This window comes from Tachypleus tridentatus, chromosome 10 (genome assembly GCF_004210375.1).
Source record: "Tachypleus tridentatus isolate NWPU-2018 chromosome 10, ASM421037v1, whole genome shotgun sequence".
Taxonomy (NCBI): domain Eukaryota; kingdom Metazoa; phylum Arthropoda; class Merostomata; order Xiphosura; family Limulidae; genus Tachypleus; species Tachypleus tridentatus.
In genome coordinates this window covers 136,830,544-136,855,466 of record NC_134834.1, presented here as the reverse complement: position 1 = coordinate 136,855,466, position 24,923 = coordinate 136,830,544, and the positions used below count along the sequence as shown (strand labels likewise).

Sequence of the window (24,923 nt, the reverse complement as noted above, 5' to 3'; positions counted from 1 at the left end):
CAAGTCTGAATCATTACCTAATTAACTTAACGTATGTTTAGTAGACAGTTAGTTCTTGCTCTTTCTATTACCATAAGACTACCAATTGATTTTTTACTTGGTTAAAATAGCCACTTCCTTACTGCTTCGTCGTTTCTCTGAGTGATAAGTAAAGTTATTTCAAGAAAATAATTAAGTAAATAATATTAATAACAAACAACTTAGTGTTTAAAATAAATAATTTGATGTTAGCAAAAAAAAACCCTAATTGTAATTTATAATAACTTAAAAAATTATAGTTAATCTATTTAATCTAATTCACACTGAAACTGTTGTTTAAACAACTGTTATAAAAATAGCGTCTCGACTGTTATTGTGTATGTTGTATGTATTTATTGTGCGAATTATCTCGTCTTGGGTATGGCAGATATAGTTTAGTCGAAATATTATTAACGTAAATTCAACTCTACTTCAAATTATAATATTTATAACTGCCTTGTTCCAAAGTGATCGTAATAAATATAAGGGGAAACAACACTCAGAAGTTTACGAAAACAAAAGAAATGAAATGTAACGGCTGAAAAAGTATAAAATAAAAATAAATTGTTACACATACCCAAATTTCTAGAGAAACCTGTTTTAAAGTAGTGTAAAACAAAGGTCATTGCCTGAGTATTGTGTTCTACAGACCAGTGGCAACTCGCTTGTGACATCGTTTACTTAAAAAATAAATAAAGAAAAAACGGTTTGAAAACTGAAACTAAAATATAAAAATATTATCACAGAGACTTTGCATGTGTGTGAATGATACCGACATGATCGAGTCCTTCCTCTCTATAGATAAATAGCCGTGTAAACACATCCGTTGATTTTAGACCTCCTCCACAATGTAGTCGATTGCTTCCGGTATGTTCGCACGAGCTCATCTGGAGGCCAAACGTTCACACCCAGCTTTTTTTTATTCTTCGTCAATTTTTTTAACGTAATATCATATCCTGTTGTATAATGAAGCTTCAAACCGTGTTTTTAGTTTTGACACAAATAAAATTGATTGTATACTTCTGACAAACGTTAAGAAGCGCAACAAAAATATTAAAAGTATATTATTTGCAAATTCTGTCACTCTCTCTTATTTTTCTTTTTAGTAAAGAAGTCATCATATAAATAGGATTTTGTGGAAACTTGTATGCACTTCATGGATAGACATCGTATTATTAATAAGAAATTCTGAGTAAAAGTAGTTAGGAGTGTATAATTATATATTATCTGCACTATATCTTATATATCCAACACTTTACTAGCCTTTCGACCCACGTAAGCTGGGATACGTCAGACATAATAGTGTCTGAGACGCTAGTTATATTAATAAATTACTTGATAATAATTGCTACAGTGTAAAAAACATGGGTTAAGTTAGTGAAATAAAAAATTATTTATGGTACAACATATCAGATTTAAAGTAAGGTTGTTTTTTTTTTAACAGCATAATATATTTTTATTTATTTCATTTTTTTCTGTTAAACTGGCGAAGCAGCGAACTTGTAATATCTCACTCGCTTATATTTCTTATCTTATTATCGAATCGTTGACATTAAAATGCATTTTCTCTCAACATTTTATATCCCAACGTTAAGCTACAGACATAATACAGGCTTGTAGTTGGTCTATTAGTTCAAAATTGGATACAACTGGTGTAGGTTCTCTCGTTTAACTCTGTATGAATATTCGAAACCAACTATATCCAAATAATACTCGATAGCATTCAAACTGTTTTACTTAACAGCAGTCGCGCCAAACATGCTCGCCCTTTCAGCCGTAGGGGCGTTATAAAGTCACGGTCAATCCCACTATTCGTTTGTAAAAGAGTAGCCCAAGAGTTGGCGGGGGGTGGTGATGACTAGCTGCCTTTCCTCTAGTCTTACACTGCTAAATTAGAGACAGCTAGCACAGATATCCCTCGAGTAGCTTTGTGCGAAATTCAAAAACAAACAAACAAATTTTAACAGCATTAAAGTTATTTAATTCAACTTTTCGAAACCATTATACTCGTCAATATTGAAACTCGATTTACTCGAACATATTAGAATCTCTTTATTAACAATGTAGAAAATACTTCACTCAACAGCGCTAAAGCTATTTATTTTTACTGTCTTAATTTAAACAAAATTATCAAGCATTTTTTACATATCAATATCAATTGAATTGATACATTATTTATTTATAGCTGAATAGAAGTAATAAAATTTAAAAAAGTGAATTAATTTAAATATGTGAATGGTGAATGAAATATTTGGATAAGATTAGGAAAGTTTGTGGAAATATTGATCAAAACATATATATTTGTGCCTGGGTACTTGCTAACTGTATGATTATTTGATTTTTATTAATAGGGTTTCTTTGATTTTTTCCTATTAATGTCAGGTTTACGTTTTGATAGAGTGACTTTCTGTTCAGAAAAACTGTGGTTGCTTTTTCATTTGTTCAAGCGAATTGATATGCGCATGCTTAAGTAACGACTCTTGATACTCTAGTTTAAATACGACACTAAGTTGTTGAATGTTGATTTTAATACAAAACCTTCCCTACCGTTAAAGATCTCTATACTTGAAAATGATCGAAACGTAGTACCTTTCTAGAAAAATATTGTTCCTTATTATAAACGACGCAACTTGTGAAAAACAAAAGGAAATTTCAATAGCCGAGGCGTGGGCGTGAGTTTTCTTTTAGCAAAGCCACATCGAGCTATCTGCTGAACCTACCAAGGGGAATCGAACCCCCTTATTTTAGCGTTGTAAATTCGTGGACATACTGCTATACTCGCGGAGGGCTGACAGCCGAGGCAGTGAAAAGTCTTTTAGAATTATGGTAAATTAATATATGAGACCTTGGACATGGTCAAATACATCAATCAACGGGGTTTGACATCATGAGTCCAAAACTGTAATTATATTTAACATAGTTAAAAAAGACGAGGAAGATATGAGCTAAAATTTTGTACTTGAAAAAATTAAAATAAAAAATTTAGAGCCATTCTATGAACCACTAAGCCGCAGCTAAAAATATGGTCAGTATGTAAACTCAAACAAAAAAAAATCTCAATATTTAATATATTAAAGTCATCTTTCTCAACAATATGGAGGCCTTTAAGTAAATAATATTAGTGTTAGAAAAACAATATAGTGAATGCTTTTTGAGGGAGAAACGTGATTGCAATCAAATATATTTTTCATAAAGCATATTGTGAACGCCATTTGGCCACCCGCTTGTACAGCGGTATGTCTACGGATTTACAACGCTATAATCAGGGGGTCGATTCCCTTCGGTGGGCTGAGCAGATAGCCCTATGTGACTTTAGTGGCTAAGCATGATTATAGTCAATTATATTTGTCATGAGACAATGGTGTTAGACTTTTTATACTTTTCAATACTACATCCTTCATTCGGTCCCTTAGCAAAATAGTTCACACCGTTAACAACTGTTATTTACCAAATGGCTTATGTATCTATTGTTCCCACTACTACCATATTTGTTGTATTACACTCAGCTTGATGGGTTCTAATATTTAGCGAAATGTATTGTTAAAATACTGTCATAATATTTCAGTACAAGAAATAATGTACATTATATATAAACACATACCGTAACTGACAGTTTTAATAAAATCCGAGGGTCGCGAGTTCGAATCCCCGTCGCATCAAATATGCTCGCCCTTTCAGTCGTGGGGCATTATAATGTGACGGTCAATCCTACTATTCGTTGGTAAAAGAGTAGCCCAAGAGTTGGTAGCGGATGGTGATGACTAGCTGCCTTCCTTCTAGTCTTACACACTGCTAAATTAGGGACGGTTAGCGCAGATAGTCCTCAAGTAGCTTTGCGCGAAATTAAAAAAGGAAGAAACTGTAAAACGAATAACATATTTCGTCTTATAAGGTCGTTTATTTTTAGCATAAAATGTTTCCTCCACAACAGCATAATATATATATATATATTCCAGCCTATTTCCTAAACTTGTAGAAGATCCTCGAGTGTAAAAATCAACAATATATTTGTGTACGTAAACATTAGTGTATCGTCGGCATTACTGTTTAGGCTGAAATTTCTAGAAACTCTCTTCACTCCTATAAATTAACCAACGCAACACACCAAAAGACGGGATATAATATTGGTTTGCTACAGTTAGTATACTATAGAACCTCAAAAGCTATAACTGAAATTAACACTTAGTAATCAGGAACTTCAGATATTTGACTAGGAACGTGTATAAGTCTCGAACATTACAAGCCATTTAACTTCAGCACTTTCACATCGCACAGTAATAGTTTTACAAAAACATTACACAACTTCATGTATGATCAGCATCAAACATCAATGCGTAATTAATTCGCTCATCGTGAACCCTCTGTAAAAAATCAAACAAGTTCAAGACAAGATAGAAGAACCAATATTGTTCATGAGTTTGTAAAGCTTTTGTATATAGATCATTATTTGTAATAACCGTTATTGTAAATTGTATTATTGTTTGTGTATTAAAAAAAAGAAAACACGCGTATTAGTGTTGTTAGCAAGTATCATAAAATGGATTCATGTCGACATTTATTCTTGTTTTAGGCTATTTATAATTGTAGTACATAACACCACCTACTAAACAATGTATAAAAAATTTATTGAGCAGAGTAAAGATATTTTATTTTACAACGTTTAAGATTAAGCTAATTTATTCGTTTTACTAAAGTCACTCACCCAAGAACGTTTCAGTCGTTTCACTCAAAAGCGTTGGAGATAAATTAATTTTGGTGTTGTGAATTTTTAAGTAGTTAAAACTGAGACGTTTCAGTTCAATGGAGCAGGCATCAGACAACGTGTAATTACCTTAAGATGCCCTGCTTTTATGAGCTAAAATGTATCACAGCTTTAATTGTTTAAAAAAGCATTTCTACTATAAAGTTGCAAACGATATTAAATATAAACTTAGTGGAATCCACATTTTTGAATACTTTAAGTATTGAAGATAATAATGAAACAGTTTTCTTTCATTCACTCAACAATATTCCTTGCGATATTCAAAACACGGTTTTGTTTCAAATATCTCAAGCTATTAAATTACAGTAAATTACTGTTTATATTTTATTAATGCATTTAATTTTCATTTAAAAAATATCTTAAGTTTGTATTTCACTTATGTATTTCAAAATCTTGTAAGTATTCCAAGTCATTATGTTACACCAACAACAATCGACGTTGGTAGTGTTATTTTATTCGAAGTTCTTTTAAAATATTTTAAATATATACATTCATAGAAAATTTAAAATTGGGAAAAATTTGGGTTAAATGGGAAATGTTCTAACTGCTCACGATTGTGAATATAAAGCTTTAGTAGTTTTAATTCATATTACAAAAAGGAACAACATTTTTGTGGCAAGCAACTCCGTATTCATTAGCAATTTCTTTACACTGTAAACTAAAACAATGGTACAGAGTTTCTTGCCCTGTAGTTTGTCAGCTACAAAGCTGGGAAACTTGGAGGCACAAAAGATTTACGTCATCCAAAATAATATATTTCACTCTGTTGAATTTTAATAAAAACAATTAAAAGTTCTTGCTAACCTCGCCTTAAGATAGCATTGACCTTTGCAGGTTAAGATCAGGTGATAAGGAGATCAATATGATCATTTTCCAACCTACATTTTGATTGTACTTTCTTATCGTTTATCTTACTGTTAATATAGTTAACAAAAGTTAAAATGAATGTCAACAACCTTCGTTGTGGCATTGTACTTTGCTGTAAAAACTGATACTGAACTTTGTCAACAAATGCGTTCCACTTTTATGAATTACGTATCATATACAAATCACTTTGGCCAAGAGGAATTAAGTAAGGTGTAAAAACTAGTTACTCTAGGAAAGTAGTCAATTGTGTATAAAAGTTGGCAACTTTCGTTTCATAAAAAGTGATAGAATCGTTTCCAACATATCTTTAAGCGACAAATGATGATAACTTATAACATTTCATAACGCTTTGCCCTTAGATCAACTATAATTGGTCAGATTGTGTTACTGTTTTAAAATCATACGTTAACCGTATGTAACAGGATGTAACGTTGTGGTGGGCATTTATCATTACACTGGCTACAATCTATAAAAATATGTCACAGTCGTGACGTTTTACTCTTAATAAAGCTACAATTAATTTACACTGTTGTTAATTAAGGTTTGTCCTTAAAAAACCTGTAATTAAGTTGAATATATCACTATTCTAAATTTAATTTACTTCATTGGAGTAATTTAAACTATCACATGCAAAGAGAGGAATGTGTCAACTGAAACTTTGAGTAAGCTTTAAAATACATTATTCTGTACATACATGGTTTAATATTAAAATTTAATCTTGCAATATGTGGACATAGTTGTAAGGCTTATTTTCCTATTAGCAATTAAGGAAATTTAAACTAATTTTTATATTGACACCTCGATTTACCTAAAAAATGAAAATAAATCTCATGAAACAGCATTCGATTTTTTTATTTTAATCGCTAAAAGATGGCAATAGCTCTGGAGATAAATGGAATTGTTTACTTGTTTGTGTTTAAACTATACAATGGGTTATCTGCTCCGCGCTCACATTGGAAACGAATTCCGATTTTTAGCTAATAAGTTTACTGTTGAGCCAATGAGGAGAGGGGCATAAATAGTTAATTATAAACATTAAATGGCAAAATTATTAAATAATTGGCTATTTCAAAAATTGTATGATTTAATTTTGTTCTGTTTGGTTTTTTAAATACATAGTTTAAAATAAACCTTTCTTCAATTTTCATAAACAGAAAGAAAACATTTATTTCTTTGGTATTTTATATCATCCTGCTATCGTTTAACATATAATTCTAAATGTTTTCGAAAGGCGGCGCTAATGTATGTTTCAAATGAAGTTTTTAATGGTAACAAGTCTTAAATTGAGGCATGAGATGCGTGTTTTCAGAATGAATGTATGTAAATACACACATACAAACAAATTGTATTAACAGGTGGAGTTTCTATAATATTTCGAAGAATACAAGTGGCAGTAAGTTCATCGCAGACTATTTAAAATAAACGGTGTCTCATTAATTAAACATTCCGTTAGTAAATTCTGTTCAGCCAATAGCAGCGACCCTTGCAAAATGTGAACGTGTATTGAATAAAAAACGATCAGACAAGCGATTCACTTACGTCCGGTGAGAGACGTCGAGTATCAACGTTGGCAACTGAGGGTTTTTGCCCTTTCGGTAAATACTCGCTACTGGAAGTTTTACACATCTCCCCTGCACGTCGCTAGTGGAGGAGGGGCGCTTGAGTCGATCATTATCTCGCCAGCCATATTCTGTTGTGGATATTCTTGCGCTAAAACGTCAGCATCAACGTACAGTTAGTTTTAGTTAGGCCTGAGTTTTATCTATGTTTTACTCGATCGAGCAATTGTGCGTGATCTTCTTAAGAACTGTACGAAATATGTAAGAAGGGCTACTGACGGTCACTGCTAGTGTGGAATCCTTTGTTTCTAGTAAAGGACATTCTAGTCCACACCGTACGGTCGAGCCGCCAAAGAAAGTGACGGCTCGCGCTCTGGTTGATCCCGCATGGTACAGGAGGCTTCGTCTGCACAATCGTATGGATTTCGGCCAGAGCTTATCCGAGTGGGTCAAGGATAAACCCTTGAGTATCCTTCAGTTGGATCCTGCAGACAGGGCAGTGTTAAAAATAGCAGGTGAGTTTTCGAATACAGTAATAGACACTTTACTTAAATTAATATGTATATATTGCTGAGCAAACAATGCACAGCTGATAGAGTAGTTTTGTAGACACTGAAAAACAAGTACTTAGTTTCGTTACTTTAGTTTTAGCCATCTATCTATGTGTTGATATAATATGGTATAGTATCAGTAAAAATGTGTTATATGTTTCTCTGAAAGTTTTTAAATTGTGTAGAAATTTTATTGAAATTAATTGTCTAAGTTCTGGGAATAAAATAAAAAGCAACTTATTTTCACGTAATGTAAACAGTTATAATCGTAGCATGTTTTATATATTAAATCATATACATATATATGTTTAAGCAATGTGTATAAAATTTGATAACAATATAGTGCCGGATTCTTATGATCATTATTATCATAATAGTTTGTTTTAGTGATTCGACTGGAACAATATGTATGCAGAGTCAGTATGTTTAACGTATAAAACACAATGTAGAAGAGCTGATAGAGTCCATTTTGTCTTTTGTCATCATGGTTATAGTTTACCTTTCTTGGGGGGAGGAAGTTAAATCGATTTTAGCAATATATCGACTACGTGTTGTAGCATAACTCCAAGGCGTGTGAAAAGTAATGTTCATACTTTTCTCTTATTTGGCGAATCCTTTTGGCTGAAACTAAAAGCTAGTTTTATCATGTGAAAATTGACTTACTCAAGTAATATTCTCTTGTAATCTCCGATTACTTATCTATGTAAGTAAGAACTTGTACGAGCTGCATTATAAATTATGAGAATGACAGCGTCGAAACGGTATTTTCACAGTACAGAATTTCGAAAAATCTTCTTCCAAGTGGTAAATTCAAAATATTAGTCATGCTCGCATTTAAAGTAGGCCATTCTTTCCATGCGTAGAGCACGTCCTTGAGAAAACGATGAATCATCAGCACTGTTTACTTAAGTAAAATATTTGGAATCATTCACGATAATCAAGTGTAAACCTATTCGTAAAGAAAGCTGTATATATGTTATTTGATGCTAACAATAACAGACTAGTTTAGTTATGATACGCCCCGATATAGTTTTAAAAAAGGAACTAACTTAAGCAGTGTCTTTGGTTTAATATGCCATTTATTTACAGCGTTTTCATACGTATACAACATGTTACTCAGAAAAAAAACCAAAACTTTATATTTATAATTCATCAACGTGCATTTTAGAATGGTTCTGTTTTTTAAATAAAAGGTTCCGTAATTAACACGTGACAGTAAAAGTATGAAATGTTTGTTAGTTAAGACGTGTAAAAAATAATTATTATGAATCAAATTAATAATAAATTAATGTAAAGCATGTTTCACTCAACACGTCTACGTATGGTCAGAAAGTAATGGGTTTTACAAAATATTTTGTCAGAAACTTCATCTTTAATGTATTAATTTAAGTTTGTCGATCGATAATTTATATGTATGTTTTTTATCTGTGTTTTTTTTTATAACGGATTCGTTTTTTAATAATTTTCATTCAGTTTTAAATCATTGTTTCGTATTATTAACCCTAAGTTTTGAACAAGATAGTTTGTGTTCATGTGAATTTCTGTGTTTGAAGTTTTGCAGTATCACTTGACAACGGTTTGTTTTTACATGCTTGTTCCAGTATCGATGTCCTTGCAGCTTGCAGACGTAGTAGACAGCCTAGTAGGTTATATGTGGATCGTTGTATATTTGTTTTATTTCATTCGAATTGGTAGAAATGGTAATTTATAGAATTTCTCACATATCACAGAATAAACTTTTTATTGAAAGATATTGGCTTATTTAAATTTAAACAATGAAAACTACTGAAGTGCCACTTGATTTTGTGTAAAATTGCTATTTGGAATTTGTCTGTTTTTGCACCATATATGATGTAATCAATATTGCTTCTCTTCATTGCGTATTGCGTGGCCTGCCTAAAAATCGATATTTGCTTCATGCGCATGAACGCCGCTAACGCACGCTGATCCACCGCTGTATCACGTGACATTAGGCTTAACTGATTGTTCTATGTGGTTGTCGTCACGCTGTAGGTCTTTTCTCGTGCAGTCGCCAGGTGTAAACAGCTGTACACTGTAGGTGACTTACGAAAAACAAACGAATAAAAACGTTTGTGTTAGATTTTTTTTCTTGTTTGAGAAATTGTTATTTCACGTGGAAGCTCTCTAGTTGTCTTAACATTGTTGTAATGTTTTTCTTTCTTAGAGGTTTTTTTATTACCTAGTGAAAATACAGTAACGTCGGGCCTACATAATGAAACTTGAAATTTAACACTATTGTAAAATACTGTAATATGTTTAAGCCTACAAATGACATTAAACCTTTAATAAAAGTATTAGGACTGAAACACAGTAAATCTGCTTGCTTCAATAATTTTTGCAAAGCAGTGGAAATACTTTAATCTCAACTTCATGCTTCACGGGCCGTCATATTTATTATCTACATCAGAATGTGCTAGAGCAAGAAAAGAATACAACTTAATGCCAAATCAGAACTTTCTAGTAAAACGCCATCTAGCTAATAATATGTATTGCAACATTAAAAATATATAGCTTACAACAATATTTTCATGAATTGAAGAAAATAGAACAATAACAGTGATTAATACTTTGATGGAGCAACAATAGTAAATGCTCTATATACATATATATATATATATATATATTAGTGTAGTGGTCGTCGTTTATGTTATGTTAAGCCCTAGCAACATCGGTTTAACAAGTATAGATCACAAGCAGTATACTTGTGTAATTTTATCTCAGTGTCTGTCGATAAGGTTATTGCTGGTAAGCGAAATATTTTGTTAGCGTTGAGCGTATACATAAGATTACTTGGTCTTACTGTATCATAAAAAGATGATAATGCTTTAAAAATGTTGGATTGTCTACATAATACTTTATAGTAGTGCTTCGTATGATTTTAGGGTTCATATTATTGTCTTAAAAGAGTGTTATAATTCATAATACTGTCAGGAATTGTAGGCTATTTTATTTTATCATGAATAAGTTTTATGCTTTATATTAATGTTTTAAAGAATCGTTCAGTTATGTTATTTAAAATAACATTTTAAACAATAGTTGGGATACTTAATGTCGTAAAAATTTGATTTTTCAATAATAGTGTTATTATAATGCTATTGAAGTTGCTTATTATTGTCTTTTTTTAGTTTTTAATGAAGCTGTATAGAACTCTGGGTTACTATTTTCCTTCATTAGGAAATGCTGAAATTTTTGATGTCTGTGTAAAAATTGGGTAAAGTTACTTAAAACTCCAATCAAGAAGTGTTCAAGTGCTTACTAATACCACGAGGGCTGATTTATATTATCTGTTACTATTTCGGATTTTTAAAATCGCCTGTTATGCTGTAAAATATCTTTATAAAGTTTAGGTAAGATTAACGTCTATGAAAACAAAAATCTTTTAAAACCTAAATGCATATATGGTTCAGTCAAACCAAGCTTATGATTAATTATAACATATTATTTTTGATTTTGGATTACAAGAAAAATAAACTATCTTAAGCAACGATCATTATCCTGTTATGTAGGTGGTGGTCTTATTTTCTTACTCCCTTGCTTTCAGATATTTCTGTATCTCAGAGTTTTATAAAATTGTTTATTTCTTAACATCTGTTCCCTTTAATAGATATTATCCTAACCATAATGGTGTAAGTACATCTACAATAAACTTCCGGTTTGTTTAATAGTGATTATAGGTGAATGCCTCCCCCACCCATCTTATTATATACAATCTTGTCAGCTAGTTTGTTGGGTGGGCTACACTGACCTTGAGGTGATAGAAGCATCTGCTAAATTACCTGTTACTTTCTGCAATGTAGTAGAGGACATTACCAGAGTTCGTGAATTTTATTTTAATCTACAGTTAATATCGTCATTGTGTTATTTGACGATTTGGGTTGTTTTTAGCTGCGGCATAGCTGCTTGTAGAATGGCTCTGTTTTTGTTTGTTAGTGTATTTTTTTCACAATAGACTTTTATCTCATAGCTACGTCATCTCTTGATCGATTTGAAATATAATTGTAGTTTTGGATTCAGTGGGTCAAATCCTTTCGATTGCTGTATTTGACTATGCCAAAGGTCTCATTGGTTAATTTGCTCTAATCATGCCTAAAATATTTTCTAGTGCCGCCGATATTAGAATTCCCTCTTGTTCTTAGTAGACAATACCTCGTGCCTCGATGGGAAAAACTCCTGCAGAACGATATACCTATCAGTTTCTGTTGTGATAATTAGTTATAAAAAAACATTTTCAGTGGACTGTGCCACATACAATTTATTGTCCTAGCAGAACAGTAATTCCTGTTTACCCCAATATATTTTGTTTATTAAATATTGTGGAAAGCTACTGGAGCACTATCTGCGCTAGCCGCCCCTAATCTAGAAGTGATAGACTAGAGTGAAAGTATCAAATAAACGTCAACCAGAGCCAATTGTTAGACAACGTTTTACTAACAAATAAATAGTGGGATTGACTGTAACATTATCACACCTCCAGGACTGAATATGATAATTGGGTTCAAACTGTGCCAGGCCGTTTCCCCATGAGACTGTGTTCAGACAGGATAGCTTATTAAGAAATATTTTCCTACTATATTGTACTCTAACAGAACAGTTTTTAAGAAATATTTTTCCAATATATTATACTCTTACAGATGAGATTTTTAAGAAGTATTTTCCCATTATATTGTATTTTTCCCAGTACATTGTACCCTTACAGATGAGATTTTTAAGAAGTATTTTCCCAGTACATTGTACCCTTACAGAGCAGTTTTTAAGAAGTATTTTACCATTATATTGTAATCTTACAGAGCAGTTTTTAAGAAGTATTTTCCCAGTATATTGTACCCTTTAGAGCAGTTTTTAAGAAGTATTTTTCCAGTATATTTTACCTTACAGAGCAGTTTTTAAGAAGTATTTTTCTATTATATTGTACCCTTACAGAGCAGTTTTTAAGAAGTATTTTTCTATTATATTGTACCCTTACAGAGCAGTTTTTAAGAAGTATTTTCCCAGTACATTGTACTCTTACAGAGCAATTTTTAAAAAGTATTTTTCTACTATATTGTACTCTTACAGATGAGATTTTTAAGAAGTATTTTTTTACTATATTGTACTCTTACAGAGCAGTTTTTAAGAAGTATTTTCCCATTTCTTGTAATCTTGCAGAGCAGTTTTTAAGAAGTATTTTCCCATTATATTGTACTCTTACAGAGATGTTTAAGAAGTATTTTTCTACTATATTGTATTTTTCCCGGTACATTGTACCCTTGCAGAGCAGGTTTTAAGAAGTATTTTCCCAGTACATTGAAACCATACAGAGCAGTTTTTAAGAAGTATTTTCCCAGTACATTGTACCCTTACAGAGCAGTTTTTAAGAAGTATTTTCCCAGTACATTGTACCCTTACAGAGCAGTTTTTAAGAAATATTTTCCCAGTACATTGAAACCATACAGAGCAGTTTTTAAGAAGTATTTTCCCAGTACATTGTACCCTTACAGAGCAGTTTTTAAGAAGTATTTTCCCAGTACATTGTACCCTTACAGAGCAGTTTTTAAGAAGTATTTTCCCAGTACATTGTACCCTTACAGAGCAGTTTTTAAGAAGTATTTTCCCAGTACATTGTACCCTTACAGAGCAGTTTTTAAGAAGTATTTTCCCAGTACATTGTACTCTTACAGATGAGATTTTTAAGAAGTATTTTTCTATTATATTGTACTCTCACAGATGAGATTTTTAAGAAGTATTTTTCTATTATATTGTACTCTCACAGATGAGATTTTTAAGAAGTATTTTTCTATTATATTGTACTCTTACAGATGAGATTTTTAAGAAGTATTTTTCTATTATATTGTACTCTTACAGATGAGATTTTTAAGAAGTATTTTTCTATTATATTGTACTCTTACAGATGAGATTTTTAAGAAGTATTTTTCTATTATATTGTACTCTTACAGATGAGATTTTTAAGAAGTATTTTTCTATTATATTGTACTCTTACAGATGAGATTTTTAAGAAGTATTTTTCTATTATATTGTACTCTTACAGATGAGATTTTTAAGAAGTATTTTTCTATTATATTGTACTCTTACAGATGAGATTTTAAGAAGTATTTTTCTATTATATTGTACTCTTACAGATGAGATTTTTAAGAAGTATTTTTCTATTATATTGTACTCTTACAGATGAGATTTTTAAGAAGTATTTTTCTATTATATTGTACTCTTACAGATGAGATTTTAAGAAGTATTTTTCTATTATATTGTACTCTCACAGATGAGATTTTAAGAAGTATTTTTCTATTATATTGTACTCTCACAGATGAGATTTTAAGAAGTATTTTTCTATTATATTGTACTCTCACAGATGAGATTTTTAAGAAGTATTTTTCTATTATATTGTACTCTTACAGATGAGATTTTTAAGAAGTATTTTTCTATTATATTGTACTCTTACAGATGAGATTTTTAAGAAGTATTTTTCTATTATATTGTACTCTTACAGATGAGATTTTTAAGAAGTATTTTTCTATTATATTGTACCCTTACAGAGCAGTTTTTAAGAAGTATTTTCCCAGTACATTGTACCCTTACAGAGCAGTTTTTAAGAAGTATTTTCCCAGTACATTGTACCCTTACAGAGCAGTTTTTAAGAAGTATTTTCCCAGTACATTGTACCCTTACAGAGCAGTTTTAAGAAGTATTTTCCCAGTACATTGTACCCTTACAGAGCAGTTTTAAGAAGTATTTTCCCAGTACATTGTACCCTTACAGAGCAGTTTTAAGAAGTATTTTCCCAGTACATTGTACCCTTACAGAGCAGTTTGTAAGAAGTATTTTCCCAGTACATTGTACCCTTACAGAGCAGTTTGTAAGAAGTATTTTCCCAGTACATTGTACCCTTACAGAGCAGTTTGTAAGAAGTATTTTCCCAGTACATTGTACCCTTACAGAGCAGTTTTTAAGAAGTATTTTCCCAGTACATTGTACCCTTACAGAGCAGTTTTTAAGAAGTATTTTCCCAGTACATTGTACCCTTACAGAGCAGTTTTTAAGAAGTATTTTCCCAGTACATTGTACCCTTACAGAGCAGTTTTTAAGAAGTATTTTCCCAGTACATTGTACCCTTACAGAGCAGTTTTAAGAAGTATTTTCCCAGTACATTGTACCCTTACAGAGCAGTTTTAAGAAGTATTTTCCCAGTACATTGTACCCTTACAGAGCAGTTTTAAGAAGTATTTTCCCAGTACATTGTACCCTTACAGAGCAGTTTTTAAGAAGTATTTTCCCAGTACATTGTACCCTTACAGAGCAGTTTTTAAGAAGTATTTTCCCAGTACATTGTACCCTTACAGAGCAGTTTTTAAGAAGTATTTTCCCAGTACATTGTACCCTTACAGAGCAGTTTTAAAAAGTATTTTTACATTGTACCCTAGCAGTTTTTAAGAGTATTTTCCCAGATTGTACCCTTACAGAGCATTTTAAGAAGTATTTTCCCAGTACATTGTACCCTTACAGAGCAGTTTGTAAGAAGTATTTTCCCAGTACATTGTACCCTTACAGAGCAGTTTGTAAAAGTATTTTCCCAATTACATTGTACCCTTACAGAGCAGTTTGTAAGTATTTTCCCATTACATTGTACCCTTACAGAGCAGTTTTAAGAGTATTTTCCCTGTACATTGTACCCTTACAGAACAATTTTTAAAAGTATTTTTTACTATATTGTAATCTTACAGATGAGATTTTTAGTATGTATTTTCCCTGTACATTGTACCCTTACAGAGCAGTTTTTAAGAAGTATTTTTCTACTATATTGTAATCTTACAGATGAGATTTTTAATAAGTATTTTCCCAGTACATTGTACCCTTACAGAGCAGTTTTTAAGAAGTATTTTCCCAGTACATTGTACCCTTACAGAGCAGTTTTTAAGAAGTATTTTCCCAGTACATTGTACTCTTACAGAACAATTTTTAAAAAGTATTTTTTTACTATATTGTACTCTTACAGATGAGATTTTTAAGAAGTATTTTCCCATTATGTTGTATTTTTCCCTGTACATTGTACCCTTACAGAGCAGTTTTTAAGAAGTATTTTTCTACTATATTGTAATCTTACAGATGAGATTTTTAATAAGTATTTTCCCAGTATATTGTACCCTTACAGAGCAGTTTTTAAGAAGGATTTTCCCAGTATATTGTACCCTTACAGAGCAGTTTTTAAGAAGTATTTTCCCAGTACATTGAACTTTTACAGAGCAATTTGTAAGAAGTATTTTCCCACTGTATTGTACTCTTACAGAGGAGATTTTTAAGAAGTATTTTCCCATTATATGACCTTGATGCTCTCATTAAATAGTTGCCGTCTGCCTTTTTAATCATGGGGGATTTTAATAGACATCATCCCCTCTGGGGAAGTATTGATAGGAGGGGTCACTCTGTAGAGAGTATGCTCTCTGATCACAGCCTTTCTCTTTTCAATACTGGGTTGTCTATTTATTTCCATGCACCTAGTCAGTCCTTTACTGCTATTGATCTCTCAATTTGCTCCCCTTCATCATTTTCCTATAATTTTGAGAGAGACTGGCCGTGGTCGATGTCTCCTGACACACGTGTCCCGTTGGAAGCTGAATCACGCAAACTAGCCCTCTTTCATTGCTCTCGCAGAACTTGATCCTGCCATCGTCTGTAAGCCATCAATAGACGACTGTGTGGCAGCAGTAACTGATTGTATTATACAAGCAGCTGCTCAATGTATTCCTAAAACCTCGACACGTTTTCCACTATATCCACGTCCGTGGTGGAATCCTGCCTGCCACATGACACGGAAGGCTACAAAACGCGCCTGGGATACTTTCCGTAGATATCCCACACTCTCCAACCGCATTGCTTTCCAGCAGGACCGTGCACATGCTCGGTGGGTAAGACGTCAAAGCCAGAAGGAATGTTGGATTGAGTTCACAACCGGCATGTCTTCTACCACCAGTTACAAAGTCATATGGGACAAGATTCGAAAGGTCGGTGGGCAATATAATTCTGTCCCCATCTCGATCTTGCTCTCTTATGGCCAGAAAGTAGCTGATACCCGGAGCATCACTGATACTCTAGGTGAAAGCTTTTGCGGGGTATCTAGCACTTCTGCTTCTTCCTCCACCTTCTTAGCCATCAAGACTCGGGCAGAGCGATCACCTCTTTCCTTTCGAGCTGATTGTCTTTATGACTATAATCGTCCCTTTACAATGGTGGAATTCTAACTGGCTCTTCATTGATCGGACCTTATGATGTACACCATGAAATGCTGCGCCATCTATCCCCTGCTTCTCTTACTATTCTTCTGCTTGCTTTTAACCGGATCTGGCAGGAGAATGTTTTTCTGAATGCCTGGCGCCAGGCTATTGTCTTACCTTTCTCTAAGCCTGGGAAGGATTCCTTCAAACTACCGTCCAATTTCTTTGACGAGCTGTCTCTGTAAGACCTTAGAGAGGATGCTTAATGCTCATCTCATTTGGTTCCTCGAATCAAACAACCTCCTCTCACCCACCCAGTGAGGGTTCCGACGACAGTGCTCCACCATGGACCACCTGATTCGACTTGAAACGTCCATCAGAGAAGCCTTTCTCAAACGACAACATCTTGTATCAATATTCTTCGACATTGAGAAGGCTTATGATAAAACATGGAGGTATGGCATTTTGCAAGACCTCCATATACGTGGGTTACGTGGCCATTTGCCCATTTTTATTAACAAAAATTAATGGACAGGAGATTTCAAGTTCGTGTTGGTTCAAAACTTTCCTGTTCTTTTTTACAGTTACTTGGAGTCCCTCAGGGCTGTGTTTTGAGTGTTATACTTTTCAGTATAAAAATTAATGCCATCATTGAACAACGGGCTCTATGTTGACCACTTTCACATCTCATGTCAGTCGTCGAACGTGAGCTATATTGAGCAATAGCGACAGACTGCCCTCAGTCGTTTACTGAAGTGTACCACGGCAAACGGCTTTAACTTCTTTCTCTTTTAAAACCGTTTTCATGCACTTTTGCCACCAACAGAGTATTCACCCTGATCCTGAACTCCGTATCGGTGAAGTTGTGCTGCCTGTGGTCCCTGAGACAAATTTCTTTGGGCTTATCTTCGACCGTAAGCTGACATATCAAACATCATGCAGCTACGGGTCAATTGTACAAGAGCACTGAACATCCTCCTTGTTTTCTTTTCCACCACATGGGGACTGGATCGATGTTATATGCTAAACATATATCGTGCTCTTATTCGATCGAAACTCGACTATGGATCACTGGTCTATGGCTCTTCCAGGACTTCAGCCTTAAAGATGCTGGTCCCCATTCATCAATAAGGACTTCGGCTCTGCACTGGAGCTTTCCGCATTTCCTCAGTTCAGAGAATATGCCTAGAGTCTCGTGAACCTTCTTTGCACTTCTGCCGTTTGCAACTGTCTTTACTATATGCTTCGAAACTTCCTTCCTTACCAAATCATCCCACCTGGAGTTGTATTTTCCTTCCTCTGTTGGGCCATACGTTTTCAGAACAGACGATCTGCCATTGCTCTTTTTGGCCTTCGTATTCAGGCGCAGTTGGATGAATTGGGTCTGTCCTTGGATAACATATTACTGTATTTACTGGTCAGCTCGTCTCACCATGGCTTCTTACAGTCCTCAAATGTGACCTGCCTTTAAGTCATCGGAGAAAAGCAGACACTTCCGATTGGAAATACTGTCTGCTATTTGCTGGACATCTTTCGAACCATCATTCCACTCTTATTTATACAGATGGTTTGAAATCAGGTAACTCTGTGGGCTCTGCCATGGTTTGTTGTGGTTCAGTGGTTGGGCGCAAAATCCCCTCTACAACTTTTGTGTTCATTGCTGAACTTCATTCCATTTCTCTTGCCCTGGGTCACATAGAAACTAAGCAGTACTCAAACTGCACGATTTATACTGACTCGCTTAGTTCTCTGCTGGGTCTGGAATCGCTTCACGTTAGTTCACATCCTGTTTTCGCCTATATTCAAAACCAACTTGCCCAATTATCTTTAACATCTACTTCTATCCGGTTTTTTGGATATCGGGCCACGTTGGTATTCACGGGAACGAGCTCGCCGACACCGCAGATAAATTTATCTGCTCTGGAACAGGCACAGCGGTGATAGTGCCATACGTGGACTATGGTCCTGTATGGTCCAGCTGGCAATCAACTTGGAGTGAGCAACGCGAAAACAAGCTTTTCCAAATAAAACCCTATATTGGACTTTGGCCATCTTGCTTCCATAAGGATCGGAAAGAGGAAGTTGTTCTAACTAGACTTCGTATTGGCCACAATTTTTTAATTCATTTATTTCTGTTATCTGGAACTGATGCACCAATGTGTAATCTGTGTAACACTCAGGTCACAATAAGCCAGGGGTTCCCAACCGGTGGGTCGCGAAGCCTTGGCAGGGGAGTCGCGTAGCCTTGTTAGAAGTAGCTTGGGATAACATTAATTTTATTTCATCAATTACATTTTCATGCTCTTACTTTTTTTTTTTTTTGTTTCGGTGCAAAGCAAAACGTGTGCTACGTTAGTTCAATGTCATTAGGTGATATTATGGGTGTATGTATGCGTGCCTGTGAGTGAATGTGCCTGTCTGAATGTGTATGTGTCTGCAACTGTATGTATGTGTGTACTAGTGTGTAGCGAGTATGTGAGTGCACGCGCATGTACGTATGCCTGTGTGTCTGTTTAGCTGTGATTAAGTGTGTGTGTGCTCACTGTCGACACGTGAGTCACATGTCCGTTGCTGATTGGTGGATGACGAATCGCGCGACTGGCCACGCTCCCTTTCCTCCCAATACTTATCCCATCATTACTTTACCTGCACCCCCCACAAGTAGTCAGTGTAAGATCTACAGTTGCCAAAGCGTTCATTATTCAACATTTTTATTTTATTTTAACAAGGAGATAAGTAAGCAGTAGAGGTGAGTTGTGTCCAAGGCTAAACGGCGCAGATACTCAGAATGCTACCTCAACATTGGCTTCACCACTGTGCTCGCCAACGACGGCATCGAGAAACCACAGTGTGTTTTGTGCCATACTGTCCTGAGTGCAGAGTCAATGAAACCATCAAAACTCAAGCGTCATCTCGAGAAGAAACATCCAGAACACGCAAAGAAGGGTTTGGATTTCTACAAACGGCATGAACGGTGTCTTAAAAGCCAAAGAATCGATAGAAGTGGGTCGTTTCAGCAGCAGAGTGCAGCCGTAGTGGAAGCTTCATATGAGATTGCATTCGAAATTGCTAAACAAAAAAAGCCTCAAACGGTTGGAGAAACACTTCTTAAACCCTGCATGATGAAAGCAGTAAATCTTATTCTTGGAGAAGCCAGTGCAAAGAAGATGCAGCAAGTATCCCTGTCAAATAATACTATACAGAGGCTCATTTCTAAAATGTCTATGGATGTGAAGGAACAGGTTTTGACTGAAATCAAGGGTTCCCCTTTGTTCTCCTTTCAGCTCGACGAGTCAACAGATGTAAGTTCATGTTCTCAGTTGCTTGTCTTCGTGAGATACATTAATTCAGGTGACATCAAAGACGAATTCTTATTCTGCAGTGCACTTGAAACCACAACAAAAGCTGATGATGTCATGGAAAAAGTTTCAATTTTTTTTCAAGACGAAGATCTTCAATGGGAAAACGTGTGTGGGGTTTGTACGGATGGGGCACCGGCTATGCTGGGATCGAAATCAGGATTCCAGTCGAGAGTGAAGAAGCTAGCACCTCGAGCAAAGGGCATTTACTGCATGATTCACTGATATGCTCTCGCCAGTAAGACTCTCCCTGCCTCTCTGCAGGAAGTGCTTGAATCTGTAATCAAAATTGTAAATTATGTGAAGACTCAACACTCACCTATTCAAAGAACTATGCAAAGACATGAATGCTGACCACGAAGTCCTTCTCTTCTACACAGCAGTACGTTGGTTGTCGAAAGGAAACGTTATTAATCGTGTCTTTGAAATGAAAGATGAAATAAAGCTATTCTTGGAGACTCAAGAAAGGAAAGATCTTGTAGCTCATTTCGAAGATTAAGCATGGAATAAAAGGGTTGCGTGCCTAGCCGACATTTTTGACCAGCTGAACAAGCTCAATTTGAAGCTTCAAGGAAGGGTAACACATGTTCTCCTTTTTCAAGATAGTCTTCGGGCCTTTGTTTCCAAACTGCAGAACTGGCGTCGGAAAACCAATCTTGGAAACATCGCTATGTTTGAAAAACTTTGTGGAGTGGCGGATGAGTCTCAGATCCAACTGGATCAGTTTCTCAAGGATGAGATTACCGAACATCTTCAGTCTCTGGAAAAGGAAGTCGAGCGTTACTTCCCTGAGCAATCACAGGAACAGGAGGGGAGGCCCTGGTAAGGAACCCATTTTGTACTGAACTTGATGTATCCAGCATCCCAGATGATATCCAAGATGAATTTCTGGATCTAAGGAACGATTCTTCAGCTCGTGATCTCTTCACAGTGAAATCCGTGACTCAGTTCTGGTGTGATATGTATCAGTCATACTCCAAAGTCAGCATGATAGCTTTACGTGTCCTTGTTCCATTTGCTTCTACCTACTTGTGTGAGGCAAGATTTTCCACTTTTGTCAATATATAAACAAAGAATAGGAACAGATTGGATGTTGGAGATGACATGAGACTGGCTCTAACAAACGCTCGACCACGAATTTCAAAGCTTGCTGCTGAAATGCAACATCAGGCATCTCACTAGCTGGGTTGGATAGCTGTTCAAACCTATGTTAATATTATTTTAAGAAATATATGTTCTTTTTGTGAATTCAGGTTGGACCAATGTGATTTAATTTGCTAATAAATAATTACAGAATTTTTAAATATTTTTTTAGATGTTTCTTTCCTTCTCCTTCACAGAAAATAAAATAAAAATTAAGCTGCTGATAGTAAGCCCTAAGTAGGGGGTCACATGGGTTTCAAACTTTTAGGTAAGGGGTCGCAAGTGCCAAAAGGTTGGGAACCCCTGCAGTAAGCCACATTTTACTTTCTTGCTGTCGTTATGACTCTCAACGACAACACCATTTTAAACATGTTCTGTCCCAAGGTTTGTCCATAACGTAAGACAGTGTTATTGGTGATGGTGACATTGTCCACTTTGGTAATGTTTTTAGGTTTTTAGAGGCCATTTAAGTTTTTTAATTTTTACACTAAACCTTTTTAATGTGATTCCCTTTTAAGAATCAAAGTCCATCTAGTTCGATTTGAAATTATAAAATGGCCGTAACATTAAATAACTCGAAATCAGGACTGGAAAGGCCAACTTCATGTAACTAACGCTGCTGTTTTAAACTATCCGTTTGAACTACCCGTTAGTCATCCTGGCAAGTTATTATTAACATTTTACTAAAAGTTTTTTAAAACATTTATTATTTTACTTTTTGAAAATGGCCATAACGTCAAATAACTCAAAACCAGGACTGAAAACGTCAACTTCAGGTGACTGACAGTGGTTTTTGTACTTACCTGTTAGTCTTCCTGGCGAGTTACGATAACTACGATTATGCTACAGAAAGTCCTTTACAACTTGTATTACTGTAGTTTTTCTCTTAACGTTCTAGACTAGATGTAAACATTGGTTTTGTACTTTTTTTAACTTTGTTTTGTTTTACCTTAATTTCCTTTTATGAACTTTACTAAATTTACTTTAATTTTAACTTTTTACCAGATGTTTGGCACAGATAGCCGAGCTGCTTTGTACCATAAAACACTAAATGAACCAATCAGCTAATTCCCTTATATTTTAATCTTACAGAGCAGTTTTTAAGAAGTATTTTTCCAACATACTGTACTCTTGCAGAGCATCTTGCTTAGAAACATATTCCTAACAGATTGTGCTTGACATACTTGTAGTTGTTTTAATATAATGTGAGGATAACAATGGTTCTTCAATTCTCTGTTAAAACACCCACCATAGCGAAATGTAACAATTTAAACCCGACTTTTAATTTTCAGGAACTTGTCGATACTTCTCTTATACCTCTTGTGAAATGTTGCAGCAGAAACTCATTCCATAAATCAACCATACTGACTGGAGCTCAGCCTGTTTTTTACAAGTGACCTCTCGTTCTAATATCTTCAGAATGTGGCACAAATTAATCAGATACTTTGTAATATGGATCCCTCGAATAAGCTTGTAAACTTCAATAAAATAAAAAGTAAAAGAGCTCTTAACTTGCCCCATAATAAAACCTTTATGTCCTCAATTTAGCGGTTCTCTTTTGAATCTTTTCCAATAAGTTAATCATTTATTAGATATGAAGGTCAAAATTTACTCAGTTTTCTAGAAATAAGTAAATTTTAATGATATTACACGGCCCCAAATAACATCTGAGTAACACAAAAACTGGAAAGAAATGTAATGCTTACGTTGCAGTTAATCCTGTTAATTACTCGTGGCGATCCCTATGCATTTTACGAAGAAAATGAGCGATTTCGCAAATATTTAGGGTCAGTCTTTTTTACATTTAGTATCTAACACACAAAACACTTATTTATGGATTAATATGGAGGAGAAGAAATTCAGTTATTATAAAACGAAGGCTTTAGAACAGGTAAAATATAAGTTTGCAGAATTTATTTTCGGCTAATTTAGCGCAGAGGTAGATATCTGTAGAAAATTTGGAACCGGCTACCTGTTGTAAAAAATAACGAAGTTGTATTCGAGTAATAAAAAATCTTGCATTAAATTGACTACAGGTGTTAGATTTTAAGTGCGTAGTTAAATACTGTGTAAAATACACACAGGTTTCTTTCTTCAGATATGTAGACCTATTTTAATAGTACAGATGGCAGTTTGAAGCTCGGCTTTATTAACTTTGTATGATACCTGTGATTTCAAATGCTTTATTGTCATATTTTCGACATTATCTTTATGATTTTGAATTAAAAACTGATATTCTGGCGGTAAAAATAGATTCGTGTCAGGTGAAATAATTAAAAATCTGATAGGTACCATAGCCCTCAGGTGCCCGTGACGACCTCTAGTTTATTTGTTGATAATAGTTGATATAAATAAATTGCAAACCTTCAGAAGAAAAACGCTTACAGCCATTTCATTTTTGACAAACTATTTATAAATATCTATAGATCAAATTCAAGAACAGAAATTTTAGGAGAATCAGGTGGGATGAACACTCAATGAAGATCCTTGGGAAATTTTAAGAATGTGCACTTCAACAAAACGCAAGTACTGTATACGATAAATATGCATTTTTATTCTACATTGTAAAAAAACTACACTTGATTTTTAACGAAAGACGTGGGCTAGTGTTTAAATTATGCAGGTGAAACTCTTTAAGTCATTGAGAAAGATTTAGTTGTTATTTATCATGTTGACACTGTTTCACATGGATCTGAGTTAGCACATACTATTTGTTACTTTCTACGGCCAGGCTACCTGACTGTGCTTTTTGTGTATTATTGTGGATATTGTTCACAATGCTACTTTGTTGGTGTTTTAATATTTATTTCAGAGTAGTGGCATAAATATCAAGACTTGAGTAACAAATAACATAACGACAGGTATCATTACAATAAGTAGAGTAACAAATATATGTTGGCAGGTAGTATCAGTACAATAGCACGACTAACAAATGATACAACAATATGTGTTATCGGTACAAATAACTCGAGTAATAAACAACGCAACGACAAGTATAATCCGTACAATAACTGTTGTATAAACAATGATGCCACTGCAGGGCAAAAAAAAAGTTTATTTTCAGTACAACTCGTCAGCTAACGTGTTAACAATGCAATTATTTAGATAATGTCTAGATTATAATAACTACTAAAATGACCGAAAACAATGTGCACCATTACTAGGTTGATTATGATAAAAAAAAGTCTGGGTCTCTTTTTGTTTTGTGGGTAGCTAATATCTTTCTTTGTCTTGAAAAGGCACATATTTTTCCCCCCACTTTTAACGATTACTAAGAGAGGGCGCTTCATAACTGTAGCATGGTTCAGGCGGTGCATATTCTGACTACAGCTACTGGAATGGAACAGTCACCGATTATTTTAAGGATATTAAGAATACACGTAGGATCTATTTTTATCTTTAACATTGCAGTAATACTTGACATGTATTGTATTTGCATGCTC

At 34.3% G+C, this 24,923-nt stretch overlaps 1 protein-coding gene across 2 annotated transcripts in view; it reads left to right on the top strand.

Annotated features, from left to right (window-relative positions):
- Positions 1-7,503: 7,503 nt before the first annotated feature.
- The window catches only part of LOC143230415 (microtubule-actin cross-linking factor 1-like), a 244,375-nt gene continuing 226,955 nt past the window's right edge, over positions 7,504-24,923 (top strand). The window contains exon 1 of one of the 2 annotated variants that reach the window (XM_076463938.1): positions 7,504-7,721. In XM_076463938.1, coding sequence (XP_076320053.1) covers positions 7,625-7,721 — 97 coding nt within the window. In that variant the 5' untranslated portion in view covers positions 7,504-7,624. The remainder of the gene's footprint in view (positions 7,722-24,923) is intronic. The other variant, XM_076463936.1, reaches the window with a different exon arrangement.